Source organism: Syngnathoides biaculeatus, chromosome 2, assembly GCF_019802595.1.
Source record: "Syngnathoides biaculeatus isolate LvHL_M chromosome 2, ASM1980259v1, whole genome shotgun sequence".
Taxonomy (NCBI): domain Eukaryota; kingdom Metazoa; phylum Chordata; class Actinopteri; order Syngnathiformes; family Syngnathidae; genus Syngnathoides; species Syngnathoides biaculeatus.
In genome coordinates this window covers 18,654,961-18,680,203 of record NC_084641.1, presented here as the reverse complement: position 1 = coordinate 18,680,203, position 25,243 = coordinate 18,654,961, and the positions used below count along the sequence as shown (strand labels likewise).

General features: G+C 41.8%; 2 protein-coding genes across 2 annotated transcripts in view; both read right to left on the bottom strand.

Annotated features, from left to right (window-relative positions):
- LOC133510765 (probable phospholipid-transporting ATPase IIA) overlaps nucleotides 1–4,185 on the bottom strand; it is a 46,218-nt gene extending 42,033 nt beyond the window's left edge. The window contains exon 1 of the mRNA XM_061839086.1: nucleotides 3,968–4,185. Within this exon, the coding sequence (XP_061695070.1) occupies nucleotides 3,968–4,035 (68 nt within the window). The 5' untranslated portion in view covers nucleotides 4,036–4,185. The remainder of the gene's footprint in view (nucleotides 1–3,967) is intronic.
- Nucleotides 4,186–4,763: 578 nt separating this feature from the next.
- On the bottom strand, nucleotides 4,764–11,550 carry sall4 (spalt-like transcription factor 4). Its single transcript, XM_061839073.1, has 4 exons — nucleotides 11,389–11,550; nucleotides 7,281–9,710; nucleotides 6,901–7,205; nucleotides 4,764–6,597 (listed from the first exon to the last, which is right to left on the bottom strand). The coding sequence occupies exons 1-4, from the start codon at nucleotides 11,453–11,455 to the stop codon at nucleotides 6,160–6,162; spliced, it is 3,240 nt and encodes a 1,079-aa protein (XP_061695057.1). The 5' UTR covers nucleotides 11,456–11,550; the 3' UTR covers nucleotides 4,764–6,159.
- Between the last annotated feature and the right edge of the window lie 13,693 nt (nucleotides 11,551–25,243).

The window sequence follows — 25,243 nt, the reverse complement described above, 5'->3', positions numbered from 1 at the left end:
CCTCATAGGACAGTAGTAATTGGTCTCAAGGAACTACATTAAAATGATACATCAAATGTTTTTGTATGGCAAGGAGGAGGTATGTTTAGCCAGGGTTAATAGCGGAAGATGTTACAGAAAGCAGGGTTTATGCTGCAAGTTTGCTACCTGGCCAATGGATAACTGAAGCAAAATGTAGCAAAAGCAACTCATGGAGTCCTCGGGTTAGGACGGTCTCGACCGAATACGTTCCGACTTTACAACGCCAATCCTCTGTCCGCCATTTTGTCTGGCTAATGCTGGTCTGTGTTTGTGTGCCAGGAGTGTCTTCGCATTTTTCGCCCGCCTTTTTAGACATTATCTCCCCAAAGAAGAAAGATGTATCTTTTAGCAATGCTTCTGCAGCCAAAAGAAAATCTATTACCATGGAAATGAAGCTCAACATCATAAAAAGATTGGAGAAAGGAGACAACAACACCAGCAAGGCTTCAGTCGGTCAACCGTGGTGACAATTATGAAAGACAAAGCCCATATTTTAGCGCATGTGAAGGGTTCCGCTCCTATGTCAGATTCAATGATCACAAAACAAGGTTCTTTGATACTTGTCGAGATGGAGAGGATTGAGGACCAGGTTCCTTCACAATAGCTAAGCGCAGCCTCCCCTTAGTCTTCTCCATCCACCTCTCAGCAGCCATGCTAAGTACATCATCTCGTTTATTTGAATGCATTTGTTTTTTTATACAAAGTATTTTGATGTCAATTCTGACTTTAATGGTGGAATCCGACTTAAGTTGAAATTTGAGTTAAGTCGCTACTGTAGGAACGGATCTTAGTCATAGACCGAGGACTCCCTGTAGTGCCCACATTTGTCACCCTTGCGAATCAAAATCACCTGCGTTAAAAATCCTCTGATAAAAATTAAAAGTGTGTTTTTCCTGCCGTGTCTGATGATGTTACAGTGAAGAAATTAAGTATTTGAACACCGTGCTATATTGCAGGTTCTTCCACTTAGAAATTATGGAGGGGTCTGAAATTTTCATCGGAGGTGCATGTCCACTGTGAGTGAGATAATCTAAAAAGAAAAATCCAGAGATCACAATGTATGATTTTGTAACGATTTATTTGTGTGACACAGCTGCAAATAAGTTTTTGAGCACCTGGATGTCAGCTAGAATTCTGAGCCTCAAAGACCTGTGAGTCCGCCATTAAAAGTCCACCTCCACTTCATGTATTATCCTGAATCAGATGCACCTGTGTGAGGTCAGTAGCTGCATAAAGACACCTGTCCATCCCATAATATCAGTAAGACTCAAACTTGTAACATGGCCAAGACCAAAGAGCTGTCCAAAGACACCAGAGACAAAATTGTACAACTCCACATGGGTGGAAAGGGCTTTGGAGAAATTGCCAAGCAGCTTGGTGAAAAAGATCTACTGTTGGATAAATCATTAGAACATGGAAGGAGCTAAACATGGACAGTCTCAATCAGAGTGGAGCCCCATGCAAGATATCACCTCGTGGGGTCTCACCGATCCTTAGAAAGGTGAGGAATCAGCCCAGGACTACACAACAGGTCAATGACCTGAAAATAGCTGGGACCACCATTTCCAAGGTGACTGTTAGTAATACACTAAGATGCCATGGTTTAAAACCATGCGTGGCACAGAAGGTTCCTTTGCTTAAATGAGCCTATGTCCAGCCCCGTCTTAACTGTTTGGATGATTCAGAAGATTGATGTCAGAAAATTATGTGATCAGATTAGATCAAAATAAAACAATTTGGTCTTAATTCCACTCGCTGTGTTCAAAGGAGAAAGAATGATGAATTCCATCCCAAGAACACAATCCCTACTGTGAAGCATGGGGGTGGTAGCATCATGCTTTGGGGTGTTTTTCTGCACATTAGACAGGACGATTGCACTGTATTAAGGAGAGGATGACGGCGGCCATGTATTGTGAGATTTTGGGGAACAACCTCTTTTCCTCAGTCAATGCATTGAAGATAGGTCGTGGCTGGGTCTTTCAACATGACAATGACCCGAAGCACATAGCCAGGAAAACCAAGGAGTGGCTCCGTAAGAAGCATATCAAGGTTCTGGTGTGGCCTACCCAGTTTCCAGACCTAAACCCAGTAGAACATCTTTGGAGGGAGCTGAAATTCTATGTTTCTCAGCGACAGCCCAGAAACCTGTCTGATCTTGAGGAGATCTGAGTAGGTCAAAATCCCTCCTGCAGTGTGTGCAAACCTGGTGAACAATTACAGGACACCTTTGACCTCTGTAATTCCAAACAAAGGCTACTGGACCAAATATTAACATTGGTTTTCTCAGCTGTTCATATACTTGTTTGCAGTTGTATCACACAAATAAATAGTTAAAAAAAATCATATATTGGGATTTCTGTATTTTTCTTTTTAGATCATCTCTCTCACAGTGGACATGCATCTATGATGAACATTTCAGACCTCTCCATGATTTCTAAGTGGGAGAACTTGCAATATAGCAGGGTGTTCAAATACTTATTTTCTTCAGTTGTTTCATTATCCCATCGCATCATAAAGTGCTTCATTCAATCCAGCGTCCAGTCACTCCCCAATAAGCAACAATAAGATTAACAATATAATAATATATTAGGATTAACAATAATAATTAAAGTAATAATAATAACAATAATAATAATTAACAATAAGCAGTGAGGCTCACATGCTTTCTTGGCTGTGGGGAGCGGCGCATCGGGGAAGACAAGAACTAATTTCGCTTGATGGTGAATTGAAGCATGTATATTTATTATCGCAACATACATTTGAAGTGTTGATGGGCAATGTGTCCTGAAATACACATTATTCCTCACAGCTAGCTACCTGCCTTCTTCATCAATGTACAAGCTGCTCATCCTATTTTAGTTATACTGTAATGCTGAACGGCGTCGGCAGTGGTTTCAACCACGCCAATAGCTCGTCATTTGAGGGGCCAAGGCAGACATCGTCATCCTTGGTTGGGAAGGGACAATAATGGGACAAAACAGCCCGATTATCTTTATGAGTACACCCGGTTTTAGAAACATGTTTTTGGCATGCTCACCCATGTGCACGCCACACGCATGTGCATACATAATACACACACACAAGGATGGGAGAATACGTAAACACCCTACAGGATGCCTGGCTACTGGATTCATATCCTCAACCTCAGAACTGTGAGCTAACCTTAATGGCATTTCAATGATGGGATAATGCATGGATATCTGTAATTTGAATTTGCTAATAGAACAATTCAGGATCCTAAATCAATGTACCACTGTACATTGCTTCCATTTAGTTTAAATAAAATATAATCTGGAATGCATTTTCGTCATGGACATGGGATTGTGTTTTAAAAACAGCAGGTATGGAGAAAATAAATGTAATCTGCATAGAAAAGAGCCCTCTGGGTTGCAATAGATTTTAATTCATGATTATAATTGTACTGTATTGCATCTGTCGGCTGGAGGCTCCTGTGGGTTTAATCGGCTCCTGTGTTAAATGCCATCATAGATAAACATTTCCTCTCCATCAATCTGTAGCCCTTGTTACTATGGTTACATCTTAAAAGTATTTTTTACACGCACACGTTTTTTTTTTTCCCAATGAGAAAACCGGCAATCGGGCCCTTCGTGTGACTGCTTTTGTACTGCGACATTCGGACGAACAAGCAAATATTGACGTCGTCAAGTGCACTTGCTGCACGTTCTCCCCGGAACAAGGTTGTGCTCTCAGGCTAAAGCTAGCTAGCCGAAACAGCCCCGTCAGAACACAAAACTGTTTACCTTTAAAAAGAACATGTATATTTTGTACAAAAACAATCGTTTCGCCGGTCGGAGCTTGTACAGTGTCCCTCCCCGCTGACTCTTCCACACAAAGCCGTCGTTTGTGTTTCACGAAGATGGCCGGAAGAGCGAAAGGCAAAAGCCTGCTAACATGAATGAAAACGTGTCATTTAACAAAATCTTACCCATGCCTGTGTTTACTGTTGTTTCTCTTAGGCCGCCGGACAGGCTGCAGGGGAATATTGTCCGTCATTCTGAAGAGGAGAAGCCGCCGCGGCCGCGGAGCCTGGCTGGGGCGGTTCTGAGGTTCTGGGCGGAGGCTACCGCTTCACACAGAGCCGCTGACAGCGAGCCGGGTGGGACACATTGGCACTCGGAGAGAGAAAATGACAAAGAAAAAAAACTATATATATATATATATTTTTTTTTTAGGATTTGTTATTTTTAATATAATTTTATAGATAATTATCTTATGCGGAGCTGTGGTATAAATCTGATTGTTTAATTAGTATCTCCTTGAACGAAAAATCTGGAAATTTTTTAATGTTAATTTAGCTGGAAACAATCTTTCCCATACCAAACCACTGTACAAATGATATACGTTCACCTAATTAGTACTACAGTACTTAATGTACAGCTTTTTGTTGTGTTTTTGTTCAGTGGCGTGTTGAGAGATATTTAACATTTTAAGTGTGTGCCTATGATAAAGATTTTATTTTTAAAAAGTTACTAAAGCATTGTTTTAAAATATAATGGCAAACGAGGGTGGAATTAAAAAGAAAAGCCACCCAAAATGAAACTTATCCATCTGGTTTGTTTGTAAACATTATCTGCATTCTAAGTACATATAAAAAGTGTACTTTAAAACTACAAGAGTTTCAGTGTTGACAGGTGGTGAGATAGCACTACAATTCAACCCCACAGCAGGGACTTAAAAATGTGAATGGTTGCACTCTTTTTGTGAAATAATGACAAAGCATGTCAAAAAAGTGAGGATTTTATTTTTCAAAACCAGCAAACACAGTTGAAGGAAACATTTGGGTAACAAAACAATGAGCACTGTAAACAAGCCAAACTAGCTAGCTCAACATTGAATTGTAGAGACATCTTTGAAAGCAGTTTTGACATGGTTTGCTAACAAAAAAGGCACAACTTGGCAAATGCATAATTCATTAGGAATGTACAGCAGGGGCCTTCGAAGGAACTCTGAGCATTCTGACTTTTGTAAAGTGTCCTGTGATACATTCATTGGAGTTCAACACAGCAGATTGAGAGTGGAAAACAAATATATATACTCAAGAATGTATGAGGGAATGGGGAGGGGTGAATGTACAGTTAACTTTGAGAAAGGGAGGCATGGAGAGAAAAAAGCTAAATGAGGTAGAACCTACCCCCAAAACTCAAGCATTGTGTATCATAAATAAATTAAAATGCTACAATTTGAAGATCTTTAAATCTGAGCAGTGGCAAACCTCAAACAAACTTATAAATTTGCCCTTTGTCCTGCTGAGAGACTGAGATGCAACAATTAAATGTAACCATAAGACCTTAAATAAAGTGCAGCTGGACAATATTATGCATTTTGAACTCAGCCAACTAAATAGGACACTCACTGCTTGACAAGTGAAAACGCACAAGTAGCAGATAGTTTGGGATGTAAATCTGATCCACAAGCAAAGCTACATGGTACAACTCAAAATTTGAGCAGAGCCTTTAAATTAACCCTCTGGTGCACTGAAAGACAATAGCAACACATAGAATTCAAGTTAGGCACTTGGCAAGTAGAACCATTAGTCCTTTTCATGACTTACATCATTCAAAACTAACAAATATGCAACAGACAGGACACGAGAGCAACCTGTCCAAACGCCCCTCACATGTGAAATACTACACTACAAAAACAGACGTCATAAAATCAATGGCACACAATAGGAGGGAGAGTAGTCAATTTAGACCTGCACGGTTAACTGTGTCAAGTTCTTAGCGCTGAGACTCTGACCATAAAAGTCAAGCCCTTAAAGTCAAAATCCTTCAAAAGAAGTATATTAAAAAAAAAAAAAAAAAGGAGACAGTTGGAATTAAAGCAGACTTTCAAGTAAAGTTATACATTCAAACTTTTGGAATGACGGCAAAACAACAACAACAACAACAACAACAAAAAGTCACAGAAAAAAAAAAATACCCGTACATATATTTGTATAAAATAAAATACAACTACAGTAGTTATACTAAAGTCAACTAAAAAACAATACTCTAGAATCAATTGAATGCGTGATGTGACAAGTTGAATGGGAAAATGCCAATGCTGAATTCCACATGATTGTACCTCATTTGGGAGAAGACATTCAACGTTAAAGTTCAGATGATGGCCCAATGATTAATTGACTGCAATTTTCCCCTCCTCCATGAAATGTGGAAACTGGGATTTTGGTACACTGTCAGAGCTGTTTTTCTCAATTTCGGCCATGGAGCCAGGCAAGCCAGAGTGGGATCCGTCCATCTTCACGAGGCCTCCGGTGGATCCAATCAGCGGGGCGCCACCAGCAGGGCTCCCGGGAAGGGGGATGCCTCCTCCCTGGATGACTGAAATTTCATTGGTCTTCATGGTCAGGCCGCCACTAAAGGCCGTGGTGTACTGGTTCCACATAGATGGGTCAAAGTTCATGGGCGGAGCGGTAGGTTCTTTGGGAGCTTGCATCATTTCTGGTAATATCTTTGGCTCAGAGCTCATTGACATAAGAGCCATGGGATTTTCCAAGGATAGACGCTGACCACGTCTGGAGGAGTTGTTCCACATGTGGGTACCAATGTGCACCTGACAGAAAATGAACTCAGTTAATCCCAACCCTATTCCTATACACGAGTACAACCATACAAACAGATAACCTTGTATCCCTGTGAAACAACCAGTGAAACATTTTATTATGCTGCCCAAAACTGTCATGTTCACTGAAGACTTAATTATTCCAGTGTTCAATAAAACACAGTCAGTACATTTAGCTCAGAGACAATTTTGCATCTTCAGTTAAGAGAAACAATATTTAACTCCTGCAAATCCAAGGTGCCCATCGGTAAGTTACATTTAGAAGTCAGCAGTGTTGACACTCAAGGCACTCACCTTTAGATTTCCCTTGGTGGTGAACGCCCGGCCGCAGATGTTGCAGGCGAAAGGCTTCTCGCCGGTGTGAGTGCGCTCGTGGATCTGCAAGGCGCTGGCAGACGAGAAGTTCTTTCCGCACACATTACAAACATGCTGTTTGGAGGACCGGCGCGAGGCTGTGGGGACTGTCGAGGGCATGGCTGTGCCTGGGGGCATTTGAGAGGTGAACAAAGTGTGGTTGCCTAATAGATTCTCTTGAGGAATTTTCATCTCCAGACTAGCCAGACTCGATGGGATCCTCATGAAAGCCATGTTACTTGAAGCTGTTTAAACAAAAAGGCATTGAGATTAAATAAAACTCAAAACAACTGCAGTACCTCATATAATGCTTAGCTCACCGTATTCTCCGGTTGTAAATGGCACACTAGGTTCTTCTTTGATGGCTTTTGGGGTAAAGCTGCTTGAAGCAGTGAGGTCAAGGGCTCCACTCGATTCGGTTCCATTTTGAGTGGCTCCATCAAGGTCCAATTTGGACCCATTCCGCACAAAATCTTCTACAGCAGATTCGGGAGACTTGTGGCTGCTTGTGTTGTTCACGGGAGAGGTGGGATGCAATGACACTGCAGAGTCAGAAACACCCGGGCTGCGACCATTCTGATATTCCTGCTCTCTGGGACCAGAGGGAGATTCTTTGTGGGCCCCCTCATTCTGATTCGGTGTGCTACTCTGTCGTTTTAGTGCAAGAGCAGAGGTGAGATTCTTCAAGACATCAAGGCTGGAAAACATGGCAGGGGGAGCATTCTTCTGGTTGTCTGTGGCAGATGTGAGAGAGTCAGAGTTCTCGTTTGGATTTTGAGAGTTCACCGGAGGTTCTTGATCCTCCATGTTTACATCAGAACCATTGAGATCCACAGATTTTTCCTCTGGTTGAGAAGACTCCAGCGCGTCATTAGCTTCAAAGTGGTTTTCCGGCAATGGGGTATTGGGGATTTGCCCGCCCATATGCATTCGAATGTGCTGCTGCAAAACCACAGCATTAGTAAACTTCTTTTGGCAGATGGGACAGGAGTGCTGCATTTTAAGAGGAGTGTTGGCCCTGTGCACCCCGTAATGGGCCTTCAGGTTGCCTTTAGTGGAGAAAGCACGGCCGCAGATCTTACATTTGTATGGCCTCTCCCCGGTGTGTGTGCGGTAATGCATCTTTAGCGAGCTCTGACAGCTGAGAATCCTGTGGCAGATGACACACTCGTTGGGGTCGTTTGTCTTTTTTTCCAAGCCGTCCACCATCTGCTGGAGCTTTGCAGTTCCAGAGCTCGGCTCTCCAGACATGCCACTCCCATTTATGTGATGCAGTGATCCCAGGACCTCCTTAGCATCCTTTTGTGTGTGAGCCATACTGGTGTCTTGGCCAAAGACATTTGAAGGAATGGATGAGGAGCCGTCACTCGTTGATGGCGAGGGTCTCTGTGAAAATGGGTCCCTGCCACTCAAGCCATCAAATGTTTTGAATCCAGAGAGTGATGAAGAATGGGACCCCGCAGCCGGATGGCCAAGTACTGGCTTAATTTCATTTGTCTCTTCCATGGGGACAGACATGCCAAAGGGAATACCGCTGCTGGTGGGAATATTGTCAAGGTGTTCGGGCACAGCATGAGGGTTCATGGTGATGTTGGGATACTTGTCTTTATGCCTTTGGAAATGCACTTTGAGATTCCCTTTGGTTGTGAAGCGGTTTCCACAGATGTTGCATTTGAAGGGCCTCTCTCCAGTGTGCGAACGCAGGTGAATCTGGAGAGCGCTGTCATTGCCAAAGGTCTTGCCACAGTACTTGCACTTGTGCTTATATAACGAGTCACCATTTTTTGACTCTACTGGAAGAGCCAACAGCTTTCCCTTTGCTTTTTTTGAATCAATCCCTGCTTGGATTCCACTGAAGGTTCCCGGGAAGCCTACAACGGCTGGTGACTCTGGAAATAGTGCTGGTAAGCGGCCGGCCAGATCTGGAATGCCCTTTAAAATGTCCATTTTAGAGGTCACTGCATTCAGTCCAGCAGGCACAGGTGTTGGGATGCCAGTGGGCAGAGATAGTTTACCTTGCTTCACTGCCTCCATTGACAGGTTCTGACTCCCGGTCCTTTTTCCTATCAAAGCTGCTGCAGCAGACAGCTGCTGGGAGAGATGGGCGCCAAGGGCTTTCAGGGGGTCCATGGTTGCCCCCACCGTTGACCGCACACCCTGTGGAGTCATCATGGCCACTTGGATTCGGATCTGTTCTGTGATCTGGATTTGCTGTAGCTGCTGTTGCTGGAGACACACCAACTGTTCCAAGATCATTGGGATGACCTGTAGGGCCTCCTGCGACGACAGAGCTGGTGTATTTGAAGAAGTGTGGGAGACAGCATTCTCAGTGTCAGTAGTCATGCCTTCAAAAGTGTTTTGATCCTGAATCGCGGGGGAAGGTTGGAAGTGTGTCTCAGGACTGGCAGACATCTCGTCTTGATCCTGGATGTGCATATTAGATTGATCCTCATTTCTTTCCATTTGGTCACCATTGGCAGCAGAGAGCGAATGGCTGCTAGACCGACTGTCGTCCTGGTCACTGGTGGGCTGTTCCGGAGAACCTTGCGAATATCCCTTGGGCACCTCAATGCAGTCGCCGTCTCTCATGATGAGCACTTGCTGGCTTTTGGTACAGTTCTTTTCATGCTCAAGAAATTCGGCTTTGTCGAAGAATTCGGCACAGCACTTGTTGCAGATCTGAGTCTGGTCCATTCTGAACCTTTTCACTTCCCCGTCTGTCTCCTGCGCTGGATCATGTCGGATAAGGCCTGGTGGGGTTGGTAGAAAATAGATTTTAAATGATAGTTTCTTGTAAACATATGACATTGTCACCATCTTTTTTTTCTCAACAAAGGAACCTGTAAAAATGGATTGAATCCATTTGTACCTCAAAATCATACAAATGTATGCACCAAACCACTGTACCAAAAACTATATAATATACTGTACTACACACAATACTAATACAACACTAAAAATAGGATCAATATGGGCTATTTCCATTGTTAAGGGCCCTTGAGCAACTTTAAATTGCTCTTTTGTTTACAAGGCCAGCAGGGGGCAACCAACTACTTTTAAGGTGAAACAGAACTATTTTCAGGAGTCCAAGAAGTATTAGTTGTTCCAATAAATCATAAAAAGTACGGCTATACGACTAACACATGACAGAACTGACCAATTAGCTGGGATGTGGTGTAACTACTGTCCAAAAGAGTGTACGTTTTTGTTTTCAGGTAGATATACTAAGTTAAAAGAAACTAGTGTAGATTACCCAAGGACCCTCAAATGTGCATTTTAATTTGTCTCTATTTCACAACAACCGGGTGTATTGTTAAATGCTAATGCAGTGTGTGTGTGTGTGTGTGTGGGGGGGGGGTTAAGGAGTCACACCACCTGTTTGCATTTGCCCAAAGAAACTGTTGGACTTGATAATTGCTCTCCAGGAGGTACTGGAACAGTGTCACAACACACACGAGTTGCATTACAATACTCATCGGAGGGGGAAACTGCGAACATTTGCGCACAATGCGACGCAGGACCTTTTTAATCACAAATACATCCCAGTGTGGAGCCCCCACAGCCATGGATGCAATGCGCAGATTGAGGCGGCGGACTACCAGTTAGCACAATAACTAATGTCTCTTTTTGTAAGTTTTTCTTGGCTAAAAACGCACTGCGACGAAAGTCAATACAGCTTTTCAAGTTTTTCCATTCACGGAGAGGGGTGAGCGCTCCTCTATTGGGGGTGGGGGTAGGGGTAGGGGGAAGCGCCCCCCCGCCCCCCAACAGGCTCCACGAAAAGGGCCACTGCTCCATCCCCCACCAGCCACATACGTACCAAAGGAAACAGTCATGCATTAAACTGGGGGATTTATTGCCTTTGGGTCAGTTTACCCAAAGTCCCAGTTCATAGTTTTTTTTGGGGGCTGGGGATCTGGGGGGTCTTTTTTTACTGATGGGGTGCTTACATTTGTTTCTCAATTACAACATTTGCGAGTGGATGTGTGCATATCCATTTTTTAAAAATTGGGAATTCAATCGGAATGGATATGATTAACTCCATCAGATTAAAACGTGACCCACAATTAGAGACAGCAGATTCGACACACAAAAAAACGACTTCATCTAAACAAGCTCTGCTTTTCATTGATAAAGGGAATTAATTTAAAGATGAACCAATTTACGATTTAAAAAAAAAGTTTTGTTTCGCGTCTGACTTTATTCAACCCCCACTTTAAAAAAAAAAAAAATCAACAGGTATTTTGAATGAAACAAGTTTGAACGGTTTCAAGACGATCGATTTTTAAGTGACTTCATATTTAGACCCACACCTGAGTGACCTTCGTCAAGTTTCGTTCTGCTTCCGAAACTCCACACCAGGACCGCCAAATTGATCAAAGATCGCGAGCGGAACCACGAAAACAATGAAATCCAAGTAAAACTCACCATTTCGTGGGGACACGGGCTCGTCCGAGTTGATGTGCTGCGGATTGGCTTGCTTACGCCTCGACATGCTGCAACCATCTGGGCCAAAAAGAGTTCCGCACAATTATCGTCCTCTTCTTCTACAAATTCTTTTGCCCCCCCCCAAAAAAAAAAAAAATCCCCCCCAACCCCCGGCCGACCACGCTACCTCCTCAAGTAGAAATGCGCATGTCAACGTATTTATTATTATCAATAATGCATTGCGAGTTATCCCGGTCCTCCGACAGCTGATTGGCTCGGGTCCAAGTGCTCGCACATTATTCAAATGAGCAAGCCGACGACCTCATCGATGAAGGGGGCGGGAGCAGCCTTGCGAGTGGCCGGGCCCGGTCCGTGGAGGCCGGCTTAATAACGCCCAGCTCCTCGGCCATCTCCTGCGTCGTGGGAAGTCAAAACAATTACAGTACAGTTCTCCGAAAGTTTCAAAATACATCACCGCAAATTATGCTTCCGCGTCCGCATTGAGGCCCTCGGCGTGTTAATCGGATGTTTTTATTGGTCTGTAATGCAATCGGAAATTATAGATCATCTTTTGACAAAAAATCGATTTAGTGTAATTCACTTCACAGGCCCTGGTTCAATTTTCAACAGATCATCCTGATTTTCACACATCTAATACTCTAAACAATGAATTCATGAATAAAGAGTGAATTCGACTCAAGTCCTGGCCAACAAATTCCGCAGCATTTTGTTTTAAAACCTCATATTTTAACCTTTAACCTGGATAGTAGCAAAATACAATTGTGTTCAACCACTGGACAAGAACATAGACATCCAAGTTGATACATGTTTTGTTAATTGCTAGTGCCTTTGTAATGCATCTCATCCAAAAAGTAATTCATCTTCTCAATAATTCGATATGCTTTGAAGAAGGAGCAGTGAAGTAAATCCTGCATTCTTTATTATGTTATGTTAATTCATTTAGCACGAATATACACATGCATTTAACTTTTTTCAATATAAATAATTGGGTGATTAATGATACCTACATTTTAAACAATAAAAAGCCATTACTAGAAAAATACATTACATTAAATAATTTTTTTAAAAAACCCATTTAAATGAACTGGACCATTTGTCTGTTAAAACGCTTCAAATTTGGCCCTTGACCCAAAAACATTTACCCAAACGTGCGTTACAGGACTAGTCCTGTTTTGGGAATTGAAAGTTTGGGTGATTGAATGAATAGATTTGACAAAAATGTATTTGACTCACTTCAGTTAAATGTATTCTTGCTTTTAAAGTTGACCTTTCCTCATAGCTAATATAAAGACCCAAAACAAAGCAATACATCCCCACCCACCCAGTACAGTAGCTCAAGAGACAATGTCCCTCTGATTCAGATCCTTTTTTTTCTATTAATTCTTCTTTTTAAGTTCCTTTTTGTATTTTATTTAGAAGATTATAATATAACTCACTTATCAGAATAGGAACAAATATATGCCACTTTGAAATATACTATAAAGAATTACGTATATGTGCAAAAGTCATTTTAAAATCATATTTCAGAGCAGTAATGTTGACAAAGTAAAATCAATACAAAGATCTCTTCAGATCAAAATATGAAACGACACAATCTTTCTGTTGACTCGACAGTTTGGCCTTGGCGGTTGTCTGTGCTCTACTGAGTGTTATTGTAGTTTTATCTGGTCATCATAGCATTCAAAACACAACAAAGTATTTCCACAGTTGCGCAGTAAATAAATTACAAACCAAGAAGTATCACTCTCCCAACGACATAAATATACGCAAATTCTGGAATGAAGATGTTGCTGCATCACATTAGAATTTACCTTGTGGGCGTAGACGACCGTCTCCCCACCCCCGATTAGTTCTGGAAATTGAACACACCACAGTGGACACAGGGAACAACTTTATCCTACTACTTCAAAATGATATGCTGTTATTGTCGTGTCATTCAGATCCAGATGCTGCCAGGCAATCACTCCACCGCCACAAACAGCCAGTTGGATATTTAACACAATGAGAATATTGATTTTTCTAAAAAAAAAAAAAAAAAAGAAAAAAAGGGCAAAACAAACACCTATACATCTGATACATCCCAGTCAGTGATGAGCACAAAATCTCAAGATTTGTTCTTTACAATTCTACAGAACTCACACAAAGTGCATACCAGATGCCAATTTTTTTTTCCTTTACGTTCTCCCACTCTGCCTATGCACAGACACAGGAATTTATTTTTGGCATACCAGTGACATTCCAAGCTGGGTCCAAATTCTCTTGCGTAGACACTCAAGGGGTCAGCTGAGATCAAAGACGTCGTATGGGAAATTTGGGGGAACGGCCGTTGTTTTAGCACAAGATGTAAGAGAGGGAGAGGTTTCCTCAGGACCCACAATACAGTATACTTTTGTGTTTGTATCAGAGGATGTAGTATACAAGTGGGAATGAGATGATTCCTGTGTCTTGGAATATGGTTAACTGTGCCTGATTCTGGTCCAAACCTGAGCAAAATGGTGCTACTTTTAAATGCTCTTCCAGTTCTGATAGGACACGCGTGCAAATTTTACCGTATTTGAGTCCCGAGGCCTGTGTGTTGCATAACGACCCGGCAAACAAAGAGCAGGACAAACGTTCGGACGACCAAATGCTCTTTTGAGGCTCTTGGCTGAAGGTGAAAAAGAAGGGGAGTGCTGTCTAGACGCTTTATGGCCCCAATAAGAAAGTATGGTTGAATGTGCTGTTTTGTTACTACTTCTGCGACTGTGTGCACTCATACAACTATGCCCCCCGACCGCCTGTAGGGAATACTTAATGTCAACAGCAACAAAATGTTCTAGTGAGTTATTGAATGTAGTAAAATGCAAATCATTTTCACCCAGATCATAAAAAGTACAGATACTGTATAGTTTCAAATGTGTCAATTATCTAAATTCTTCTGAGCCTCTGGAAATTGAGGTTCTTCCCAAATGATAAAAGCGTTAGAAGGTGTTGTACATGCTGTACTTGGGGTTTATGTAACAGTGGGTCAAAGCGACATAATAACCAAATTTTAGTCAACGACTTGGCAGACAGGCTGACCAAAGTTCCAGAGTGAAGGAACCACTTTGAAGAATTTGCTGAAGGACTATCAACTCAAACCCAAAATGTAAGCAGAGCTGCAGTTTTACCTCCAATTAGCATTAGTTAACAGTGTTATCACAATTATCCATCCACCCATTTTCTTAGCCTCCTCACCTCACAAGCGTCGCGGGATTGCTGGAGCCTCTCCCAGCTGTCAACGGGCAGGAGGCAGGATAAAACCTTGAACTGGTTGCCAGCCAATCACAGGGGACATTAAGACAGACAACAGTCAAACCTTGATGCAATTTAGTGTGTCCAATTAATGTTGCATGTTTTGGGAGGAAACCGGAGTGGCCGGAGGAAGCCCACGCATGCAAACTCTACACAGGGAGGGCTGGGATTGAACCCGGGTACTCAGAACTGTGAGGCCAATGCTTTCCAGCTGCGCCACCGTGCCTCCCATTACCACAATTAGTTTCTGATACTAATGTTGGGCTAACTAGGCAAGAACAGAATGGGAGGTATTTGTGGTTGGCAATGTCATGCACAACACCACTATATACACGATAAGGTGGATTTAATAGTTTTCCAACTCTTACAAAGATTTGAATGAACCCTCATTTCACGCCTTCCTTCCTCCCTCCTGCCTTTGTATCTCTTACCAAAGTCATTCCCACTCAATAACGTGAATGTGCACGAGACATACACTGCACAAACGCTTCATCTCGTTTTGTCTCGAGAGCCATCCAAACTGGGGTTCAATTGTCCAGCCCAAAAATTTATGCAAGGCTGCTGTGTGCACTGACAGCGAGGTTGTGAGATGTACCAGTCTCTGGTAGGTAGACAGGTTTTAAAATAATTCAAATGAAACTTGAGGCATAACATGGGAACAAAGAGGGATAATTTAAAAATATAATAATTGTAGCAAGACATATATAGATACACTATACTGTATGACAATAGGTGTTTTTTCTTTAAACTACAAACTCCACCTTAAAATGCCACTGTCATGAAATGCATGATTTTTAGTATGTTATTAATGAAAAAAACGGCAGCCGACATGGACCCATGCATTTTTTTCCCCACAAAACATGATTTTAACGTATTCGGCTTTTTGTAACTCCTGCCATGAAAATCCTCTCGAGGGATTTGTTTTCTGGGAAGAAGTAGTAAGACCCGATTCGTCGTGAAAAAATAATTCCACGGGTGCAAAGGACGAGAGCTTCGTGGGTTCTAAATGACAGGTAGGTGTGTATACAACTAATAAAAAAAATAAAATAGTTGGGGGGGGGCATAATCCATAAATCAGGGTTGCGAAATGTGTCGATGTGGGCATCGGAAGCTGAAGGACGGCTTCCGCAGGCCTTGTGGATCGCTACCGGCCGCGGCCTTGTTGACAAGGCCGAGTCTGCCGCCGGCCTTGTCGGCCGGGGTGGCTCGTCGCCGCGGTGACTCATGTCCGCCGCGGAAGTGGGCGGTTATCACCGCAGCGCCGAGATGGATAGGGCGGGGAGATGGTTGGGCCGTGATCCGCGTGTCATCTAAATATGGCTAGAAACAATAGGGTAACATTGCCCTAGCCACTTCACTTGGTTGTGAGATGTTTTCTTTGAAAAGAGCTTCTGTGTCTGAAGGGGCGTGTGCTACAGTAGGGGCCACCGCATGTTTTCAATGGGGAATGTCCGGGGTGACGTCACGGACAGTAGATGCACACCAATATGGTGGCCACTTGGATGTCGAATGAGACTTCCGGAACTTTGTGCATGGATGACGGGCTCTTTATTTTTTCGTGTTGACATTGAAATGAATAATCTTATATGTATTTTTCATTTCAATATCTATTTTAGAATGTTTATAGGGATGACACTAGACCTTTAATTTGAGCATTTCAGTAGATATGTCACAAATGCCATCTCCACAAGTAATAATGTTGTGGACTCTTGATGACTCGTTGACCCCGTCCAAACCTTTGAATGCATTTGTACTTTTTGCAATACTTACCATTCTCAAACAGGGAACTCACCGGCAAAATACACAACAGGTATTCAAGCTATGAATCGACAAATATATTTTCCTGGTTGAAATGGAATTGATATGTACATAAGTAGTCCTCCTCAACATGATTCCGAGCCTGTTGCGAATGTTGCTGCTCCGCTCCTTGCTAGAGAACCGAAGTTAGGCAAAAAGTTCTGAAAGACTGAACTGATTAACATGTGCATTCAAAAGTTTAAACTAGGGATTCATCCCGAAATTTCAACCACAAGGCTAGGAACATGAGAACAATATACACAGGAGGTTATGTTAGGTTATGTAAGACCCCACCGTGATCACTTATCAATGTACTGTCGTCTTGGAATTCTTCCACGGATGCCATTTGTGACAGGTCTCGTCCTCATTTTTGAGTCATGCAGACCTTGTTTGAGGCAAGGGAGCCCTGCAGTTGTTCAGATTGTGTCCTGGGTTCCTTCGTGAACTCCTGAACGAGTCGCCACTGCGCTCTTGAGGTAATTTTTGTAGACCAGCTATTCCTGGGAAGACTTTGTAAGTAATAGTGGTCAATTTCTTTTTTCCTCACCTGTCCATCCATCCATATTCTTAGCTACTTATCCTCACAAGGCTCGCGGGAGTGCTAGAGCCTATCCCACCAGTCAACGAGCAGGAGGCGTGGTACACCCTGAACTGGTTGCCAGCCAATCGCAGGGCAGACGGAGACAGACAACAGTCGCACTCACAATCACACCTCGGGGCAATTTAGAGTGTCCAATTAATGTTGCATGTTTTGGGATGTGGAAGGAAACCGAAGTGCCCGGAGAAAACCCACGCAGGCACTGGGCGAACATGCAAACTCCAGGATTGAACCCTGGACCTCAGAACTGTGAAGCCAACGTTTTCCAGCTGCTCCACTGTGCTGCCCTCATCGGTTTTATTTTTAATTTCTTTGGATTGTGGCAATTTATTGCTGGATTTCGACTTCTTTTGGCCGACTTAATTTGATCAAATAGGTTCTTCTTCAGTGATTTCTTGATGGTCTGGAGATAATCAAGCTTTGGTGTGGTCAGCGAAAATTAACTCACCTTTCCCCAAAAATTGGGATCAGTCGCAGTTCATTTATGATTTAACTGGGGGAACATTTTTTTTTTTAAATCCACAAGGGGGCAAGTAGATTTGAATATTATTTTCCCTTAAAACTACAAAATCAGTATTTTGAAAACTGAATGTTATCTTTACTTGAGTTTTCTTTCATATATGTACATTGGATTGATGATCTGAAACTGGCAAAATAGTCCGAATTCAAGAAGGGCTCAATACACTTGCACAGCACTGTATATAATGTCTTTAAACAAACATAATAAAAATAAACACAAATAAAGCGTAAACATTTTATATTGTACTAAACCAAAAACTTCAAGGTTTCCACAGGTGCATTAGCCATTCACACAAGTTGTGGGGATGTGCTTTGGCCAGCTACCGACTGTTAAAGGAGGTTCCACATGTACTGGATTATGATTAATTTATGAATCGTATGATTAAATACTTTTTTTAACATTTTTTTATATCGATCAATCTATAAACATACATACAGTAACTGATATAGACTGTACCAAAATAAAAATCTCTATAATGTATGTATGAGACGTTTTCTTTACTATTTTCTTCACTCAATTTCTCCATTTTAATAATCAAATGGCCATTGAGCACTAGCGTTTGGACGCCCCCTTCCCCCGGCCCTCGAGCAAAATTCTTAGTGCACCATTGAATTTTGTTTTTTTTAGCAATCCTGTAATAGAATGTCACTCAGTCATTCAGACCTCCGCCCAGGCTGGCCTGTTAACAAGTGTTTGTTTGTTCATCTGGTTGCTGAAAATAACTTCCTGTATATCCAGTTCCTCACCCAAATATAATGGAATCTTCCTTGACCCATGCACCCTAAATTCATTTCAAACATATATAACAACTGTGTGCAAAAACCTGACATGGGTATCAAGCCATACACATTAGGAGCCTTGACTCTTCACCTGCCTTTTGACATGAATAGGAAAAACAACAACAATGAAAAATACTGCAAAGCCGAGAAGTAAATAAATATCTTACAGAGACTTTGACAATATCAATCCTCCTACAATGGTCAATTCACAGTGACGTGATGAAAGATTGGTGGAGAATGTTTGCTGGGAAACACAAAAGAAAAACATTGACAGTCGTCCGGTTGCAGATTACCATGTTTGTTTTCAAGATAGTAAAATATGAAAAGGATGAACGCTTTCACAGACATCAAACTAAAAAGAGAACTTACAGAGGTCTTGTACGTGAAATTATTTGTTGAAGACATTTTTATGGGGGGGAGGAGGATGAATATTTAAGCGTTAACACTGCTGGAAGAATCCACTACTTTCTAGTATTTATATCCCCTTTTTTTGTTAGGCGAGCAGGAATTTATGATTTTTCTCTTCATTGTTCAGCATAAATCTCTGACACAACGTTGACATATACCCATATTGTATTATATTTAAAGGTGTTTAATTTGTTGATAATCCACACGTGCATTTTGCATTGCAATTTGTTTTTGTTAGCATAAAAGTTTATGTTTGGTGACCATAAAGCATTTGTATGAGTTTGGATTATACACTATAGTGATTGTCCAAGCATCTCATTGGCTTGTTGGTGTCCCCCCCTCCCCTCCCCAAAGGGTGGGGGGAAATTGGAGCATTGAAAGCAATTTTCCAGTAAACAACAATATATTGAGGTTGTTAGGGTGATCGATCAGTGAGCTTGCTCTTTTTTTTTTTTTTTTTCAAATGTTGTGCTTTTCCTGAGCCTGTGCTTTTGTTCACTGATGAGAATGCATTGAGAGGGCACCAGCCATGTGGGGGGAGCTGTCGGATGTTTGTGCACATGTCTCCTTTGAAAACACTCCTATGTTTCACAGAACTGGCACATGAGCACGGTCAAGATCCTGCATTCACCCGGATGAATACATATAATGTATAACTGTGGCTAAAAGCCACCACCAGTATTGTTGTGATGATAACCTTTGAGCATCTTGTTAGTGTACGACAGTAAAATGTAGGACATACACTACAGCGGGATGAAATAAAAAAAACGAAAAAAAAAATCTATCCATTTTTAATAGTACTTGTCCACACCAGGGTTGCAGATGTGTTAGGGCCCATCCGAGCTGACTTTGGGTGAGAGGGGGAGCACACACTGGACTGGCAACTAGTCAATGGCAGGGCATACTTTTTTTTACCCCAAGATCTACTTTTCAAGCAGCCAGCCTCTCATGAGCTACCAATGACGGGGGGTGATGATGATGATGTTAGGTTATTAATGTTATGTGATATATTTAATATACAGAATTAATGCACTGTATTGTCTGTGCTTACATCCTGGATCAGGCAATGCCAAGGTGGAATTTTAAAATGACACATCATCTCATCCTGCACTTTCTACTTACTCACTCACTGAATCACATTGCAAAATGTCACAAACTGAATAGCTGTATGTCATACTTACAATTTGCATTGGAAAGTTATTTTTGCACGCTAGCAGAATATCTGTGAAGAGACTGTAGAGACTGCCTCGGCGGTGCATAATTGCACACCCGTGCAGTTTAGAGGGAACATTGGCTGACGATTTATTTATGTATTTATTTAATTTGGGGGGGGGCACGCCGTCCTGCGATCAACCAAAACTGCCTCAATCGCACTCGACGCATTGAGCACCTCTGCTGTATATGAACATCTATGGACGCTTTAGTGTTAAAATGATAAAATTGTTAGCATACAGTACATCCCGGTATAATACAAATCATGTCAAATAAAAGTGGAGTCCTTTAATCCATTTTCTATTGAGCTCGTCATCATTTGGGTCCCAGGTGAGCTGGAGCCTCACACCCTGAACTTGTTGCCAGTCAATCCCGCGGCAGTCCACGAACTAACAAATATGATGCTCCACAATTAAAAAAAAATATTCTGTAGGTCGCTTTGAGTCGCTTTGGTTTATGTGTTTGCTCTACTGAGTTAAACTTGGTCAGTAGAACACTGACAAATCAATGGCCTCATAGTTTTTTTATGCAGTACTGTGTGAAGAATTTGCATTGCTAAAATGCTGCTCACACCTGGGTTGGAACAGGAAGTATGAATGTGTGTGTCTTTAAAGCAGATCTGAGTCTTTAGAGATAACAAGACGGCTGCTTATTTGTCTCACACCGTTAACTGAGAGCCTTGCAGGAGGACAGAGGGGGGGTTGGGATGTGTGGAAGTGATGTGCTGAAGCATTCCACAACACAACGTGTACTCTACTCCTTATTTTTATACACTACTTGAAGCTCTGGCAAGAACAGGCCAAACGGGTACAGGAAACCGTTTTGGGGAATTCTTGGAATTAATGTTTGAAGCAATACATATATTTCTCTTGTCTTCCACAATTGTCAGGAATGAAATGTGCAAATCTTTTGATCATAAAACCTTTAATACGTTGTCACCAAATGAATACGGTATCCCCTTTAAGCAAACATATTTTGCCAAATCCCCTAGTGTGATTTGCTTGTGTATTTGCCAATATTATGGCAATATATGCTGCATTTGATAAAGTGTGAGTCAGGGGAGGAACCCTGTGTCTAATTTGGGTCTTCAGCTGAAAAAGTTTGTGTCGCTGGCGGAGTTTTTTTTTTTTTTTTGTGGGCGGGTGAGGGGCGGGTGAGACATCAGTGGGCCACACATGGCTGTAATTTAATGGAGAATTGCCGAGCGGTTCCTGCGCAGAGGTAAACACACCAATAGTCAGGCGTTTGTGATTGCAGGACTATGACAACTGCCTGCATCAATAAACAATAGAGTGTTGTGTTGTGGGGCAGGGGCACAAAGAGGCACTGTATGAAGAGAAGTCACCTGTGTCCGCCTCTGGCTTTCACTTATGGTCACAGTCGCATTCTACAATGTTACACAATTCAACAACCACCTCCAGTCTGTGGCTATGAGTGCAATTCCAGCAGTTTGTTCGGCTGCTGAGCACAGCATTATCATTCCTGAGATACCATGCAAAAAAATATGGCTCTAACTGGTCGTAAGCAGTAACCGTGATGTCATAACTTGATCACTTATTTGTTTGAACAAATGAGAAATTGCAGTTGCAACACAAAAAAAATGGTGACCTATGATTCTCTGCGACTTTTAACACCATGACCAATTAGAAAATAAAAAATGACACGTTTGAATTAAAGTAAATGTTAATCTATTTTAAAATTAATAAAAATAATAATCGCAATCGGCGGCTTAACCAAAGTGAGAGGCAAATTCACGTTAAGAGAGTTGAAAGAGTCATATCATGGTTAGTTATTTCATTAGCGACTTTTTTCAAAGTACAAGCACATGACATTTGTGTATCCACCAATATCAAAAATAGATAAGTGGTCATGTTATCCATCTTGGAGTTGTGATGGAAATGTGCTTTATTATACTCAATATAGTTTACAAACATAAAACAAATTTTGCAGGTTTTACTCAAAAAGGACACTTTTGTAACAGCTTGTCATGACTGAAATTTTAATATCCACTTGCATGTTTTTCTAACACTCTTGTCACACATTTGACTTACACGGAGCCTGAAAGACAACACGTTTCGGTTGCGCGGTGTTTCAGACGGAAGACGAAGGGGCACTATGTCAAAAGAACACATAGATAAGAGTTGAAGAAGAAATACAAAAAAACAGTCTGGTGGATACAAGGAGAACTATACATGGCATATCACTTCTGTATGTTAACTAGAAAATTAAGTGAGCTCAAAAAAAAAAAAAAAAAAAAAACAAGTACCTAATAGAAGGAAACTTTGAGAGGGCAAGTGAAGTGCGACTTTATCACAGCATCGTACCTTGATGTGCTGCGCCGCAGTGGGCTTGTGAAGGGATTGCGGCTGGCTCAGCCGGAGCCAAGAACTGCGAACGCCGCTCCAAAGTCTTGGCTCTTTGCGGCCGCTTTGACTTGCTGGGTGGCGGCCACCTGGAAAGAGTTCAACCATTTTGCTGAGCGTAATTTGCAGTCAGCTAACAAAGTGCTGTCGTTCCTGTTTACCTTAAAGTCGAAATGCATTAGAGCACTTATTTGGAGTCCGGGTACAAGTACGGACATACTGTACGGTATCGGCATCTGTATCGGTGAATTCCTGCCCCTAATGCCCGTTTAGTTATAAATCAGACATGTCAAAGGTTTAATATTATATCTATTTGAAAAATGACAATTCTAGTTAATGCTGTCAAAAGTGTCAGAAAAGTTGATAACAATATTAATTTTTAAAAATCCCTCCATTTCCAACATTTCTTCGTCACCCCATCTTCATTAGAGATGCGGGTGATCAGGAGCCACCATTCCCATCTGACTTTGGGCATTTTGTGGTGTACAGAATTTGGCGCGGTCCACCACATGGTACAAGAAAACAAATAACCATTCAATGCAAACCACTACTGTAGTCCACTGACCTATAATAACAATAACAGTAATAGAGATCTTTTTGGCAGGGGGGGGGGAGTTTATGTCAAAGAATCCACACACACAAAAGAAGTGGTGATTTAAGAGAGTGGCAGAAGTGAAGCAGAGGTGAAACTGGCAGAATTGGAGGGCTGATAAAACAAAAGAGATAGAAAGAAGTGGGCAGCCCCCATCAAGCTGTGAGTCAACAGGGGGGCAATCCCTCTATCCAGAGATGCAATCTGCTGCTGGGTCATAAACATTTACAGGGTGGGAAATGCTGGGGAGACAACACAGCCCTCTCCTTCTAATTAGCTCACGAGAATGGACAATGGTGGCTGGCTGACGGGTTACGTTCATGGTTTCACTTCAACTGAAGTCTTCAAAAGGGCCTGCTGAATAATAACCAAGCGTGTTACGAAATGGAGGCCTACCAATTTTGATTTAGTCCACTCAATACAAATGCTGTACAAATATCAATGTTTGATCGCATGCATGTTTGTATACTGCTAAATGAATTACATCATAAAAGTGTTGCGTCACAGAAAATCATCTATGTATTAGTTACTGTCACATTCTTCCTGAAAGTCGGTTAGCTTAAGGCCTCATTAAAAAATTGATTACAAATTTATTTAAAAAAAACACTACTAACCCTAACCCTAGTGGAAGGAGATTAACAAATAAATTAATGATTTTCATTAATACTTTTGACAAAAAGTTCTCATTCACACTGGATTTAGAGTTAAAATTCTCCAGAAAATGAAGTGAAGTTGTCCAGATTCGTTAGAATGTTTAATGTAATTGTGGAAAAAAAATGTGTGAATATTTCTATCTAACTTGCACATTTTGACCAGTCAACAAATACAACTTTGACCAGGTATAATAACTTTGAACTTGGTTGCCAACGCATGCATGCAAATATAAATAACAAGTAGGTGACAAAAGAGGAGGGAAAATCTTTGGTGTAAAAACTCTTTGATTTACATTTTCATCATTTTGTTTTGGGTTGCCCCGGAGTCTCAGTAGAACTTATCTTTTGATAGATTATATTATAGTATAGATTCTGTGTGTATCCCGCCTCCTGCTCGAAGATAGCTGGGATAGGCTCCAGTGCTCGCATGACCCTTGTGAGGATAAGCGGCTAGGAAAATGAATGAATGAATATATATAATAATATAAATGAAACATAATAAAAATACAAAATAGAAAATTACAAGGCGGCGCGGTGGATCAGCTGGTAAAGCATTGGCCTCACAGTTCTGGCGACCCGGGTTCGAGCCCAGCCCCGCTTGTGTAGAGTTTGCTTTTCTCCCCGTCCCTGCGTGGGTTTTCTCCAGGCATTCTGGTTTCCTCCCACATCCCATAAACATTCAAATTTAATTTAACATTAATTGGACACTCTCAATCGCCCCTATGGGTGATTGTGAGTGAGGCTGTTTGTCTCCATATGCCCTGTGATTGGCTGGCAACCAGTTCGGGGTGTACCCCACCTCCTGCCCGTTGACAGCTGGGAGAGGGTCCAGCACTCCCCGCTACCCTTGTGAGGATAAGCGGCTAAGAAAATGAATGAAAACTTAAAATTAAATGAACAGCAATGAAGCGTAGTGACAATGGGACAATTCATTTTTAGAGGGGACTACAAGCAAAAAAGGCTTTCCCCAATGTTTGTTGTTTCAATGAACATCACCCCACCCCCCAAAAAATGTAAACACACATCAGCAGTTGAATTAAACAGTGACATAATATTGCAAGAACAATTATAAAAAGTACAATTTAATCAACAGCAACAGAGCACATGTATGGTGTGGGGGGAGTCATTCAAGAGGTGAGCATGAGCAAAAAAAGGGCTCCGCTCCAATGTTCGATAGAATGTGTCGGGGGTGAACCTGCCATCCATATAAAAGCAGCACAAAGCAACAGTAAGCACTTGGCCCTCAATGTGCTTAAAAAAAAAAAAAGACACCTGGTGGGCTTTCAGCCCCTTCAGTGCTTTACAGCAGCCACCATTGAGAACCTCCTGAAAGCAATTCTTAATCCCTGCCACTGTAGCTCAGATCATTTAAAATGTGCTCCACTTGCTTTAAAATCCTCAAAATGTTGGGCATTTCCATGTTGGGGCAACAAAAGTTGACAAGAAGAATTTTTTTCTGTTCTCTTTTCCACTCAAGTTCAAAGAGTCAACGTGAGCGTGAGTGGCACAGCCACTCAGATGGAGCGAGTGGCTTGGGGTTGTCATAGCAACCGCAGAAATGGCTCGAAAGCGGAACAATAGTCGGGACCGAGGGAAGAAGGCTACAAAAATACAAAACAAAACAAATACACCCACCCAC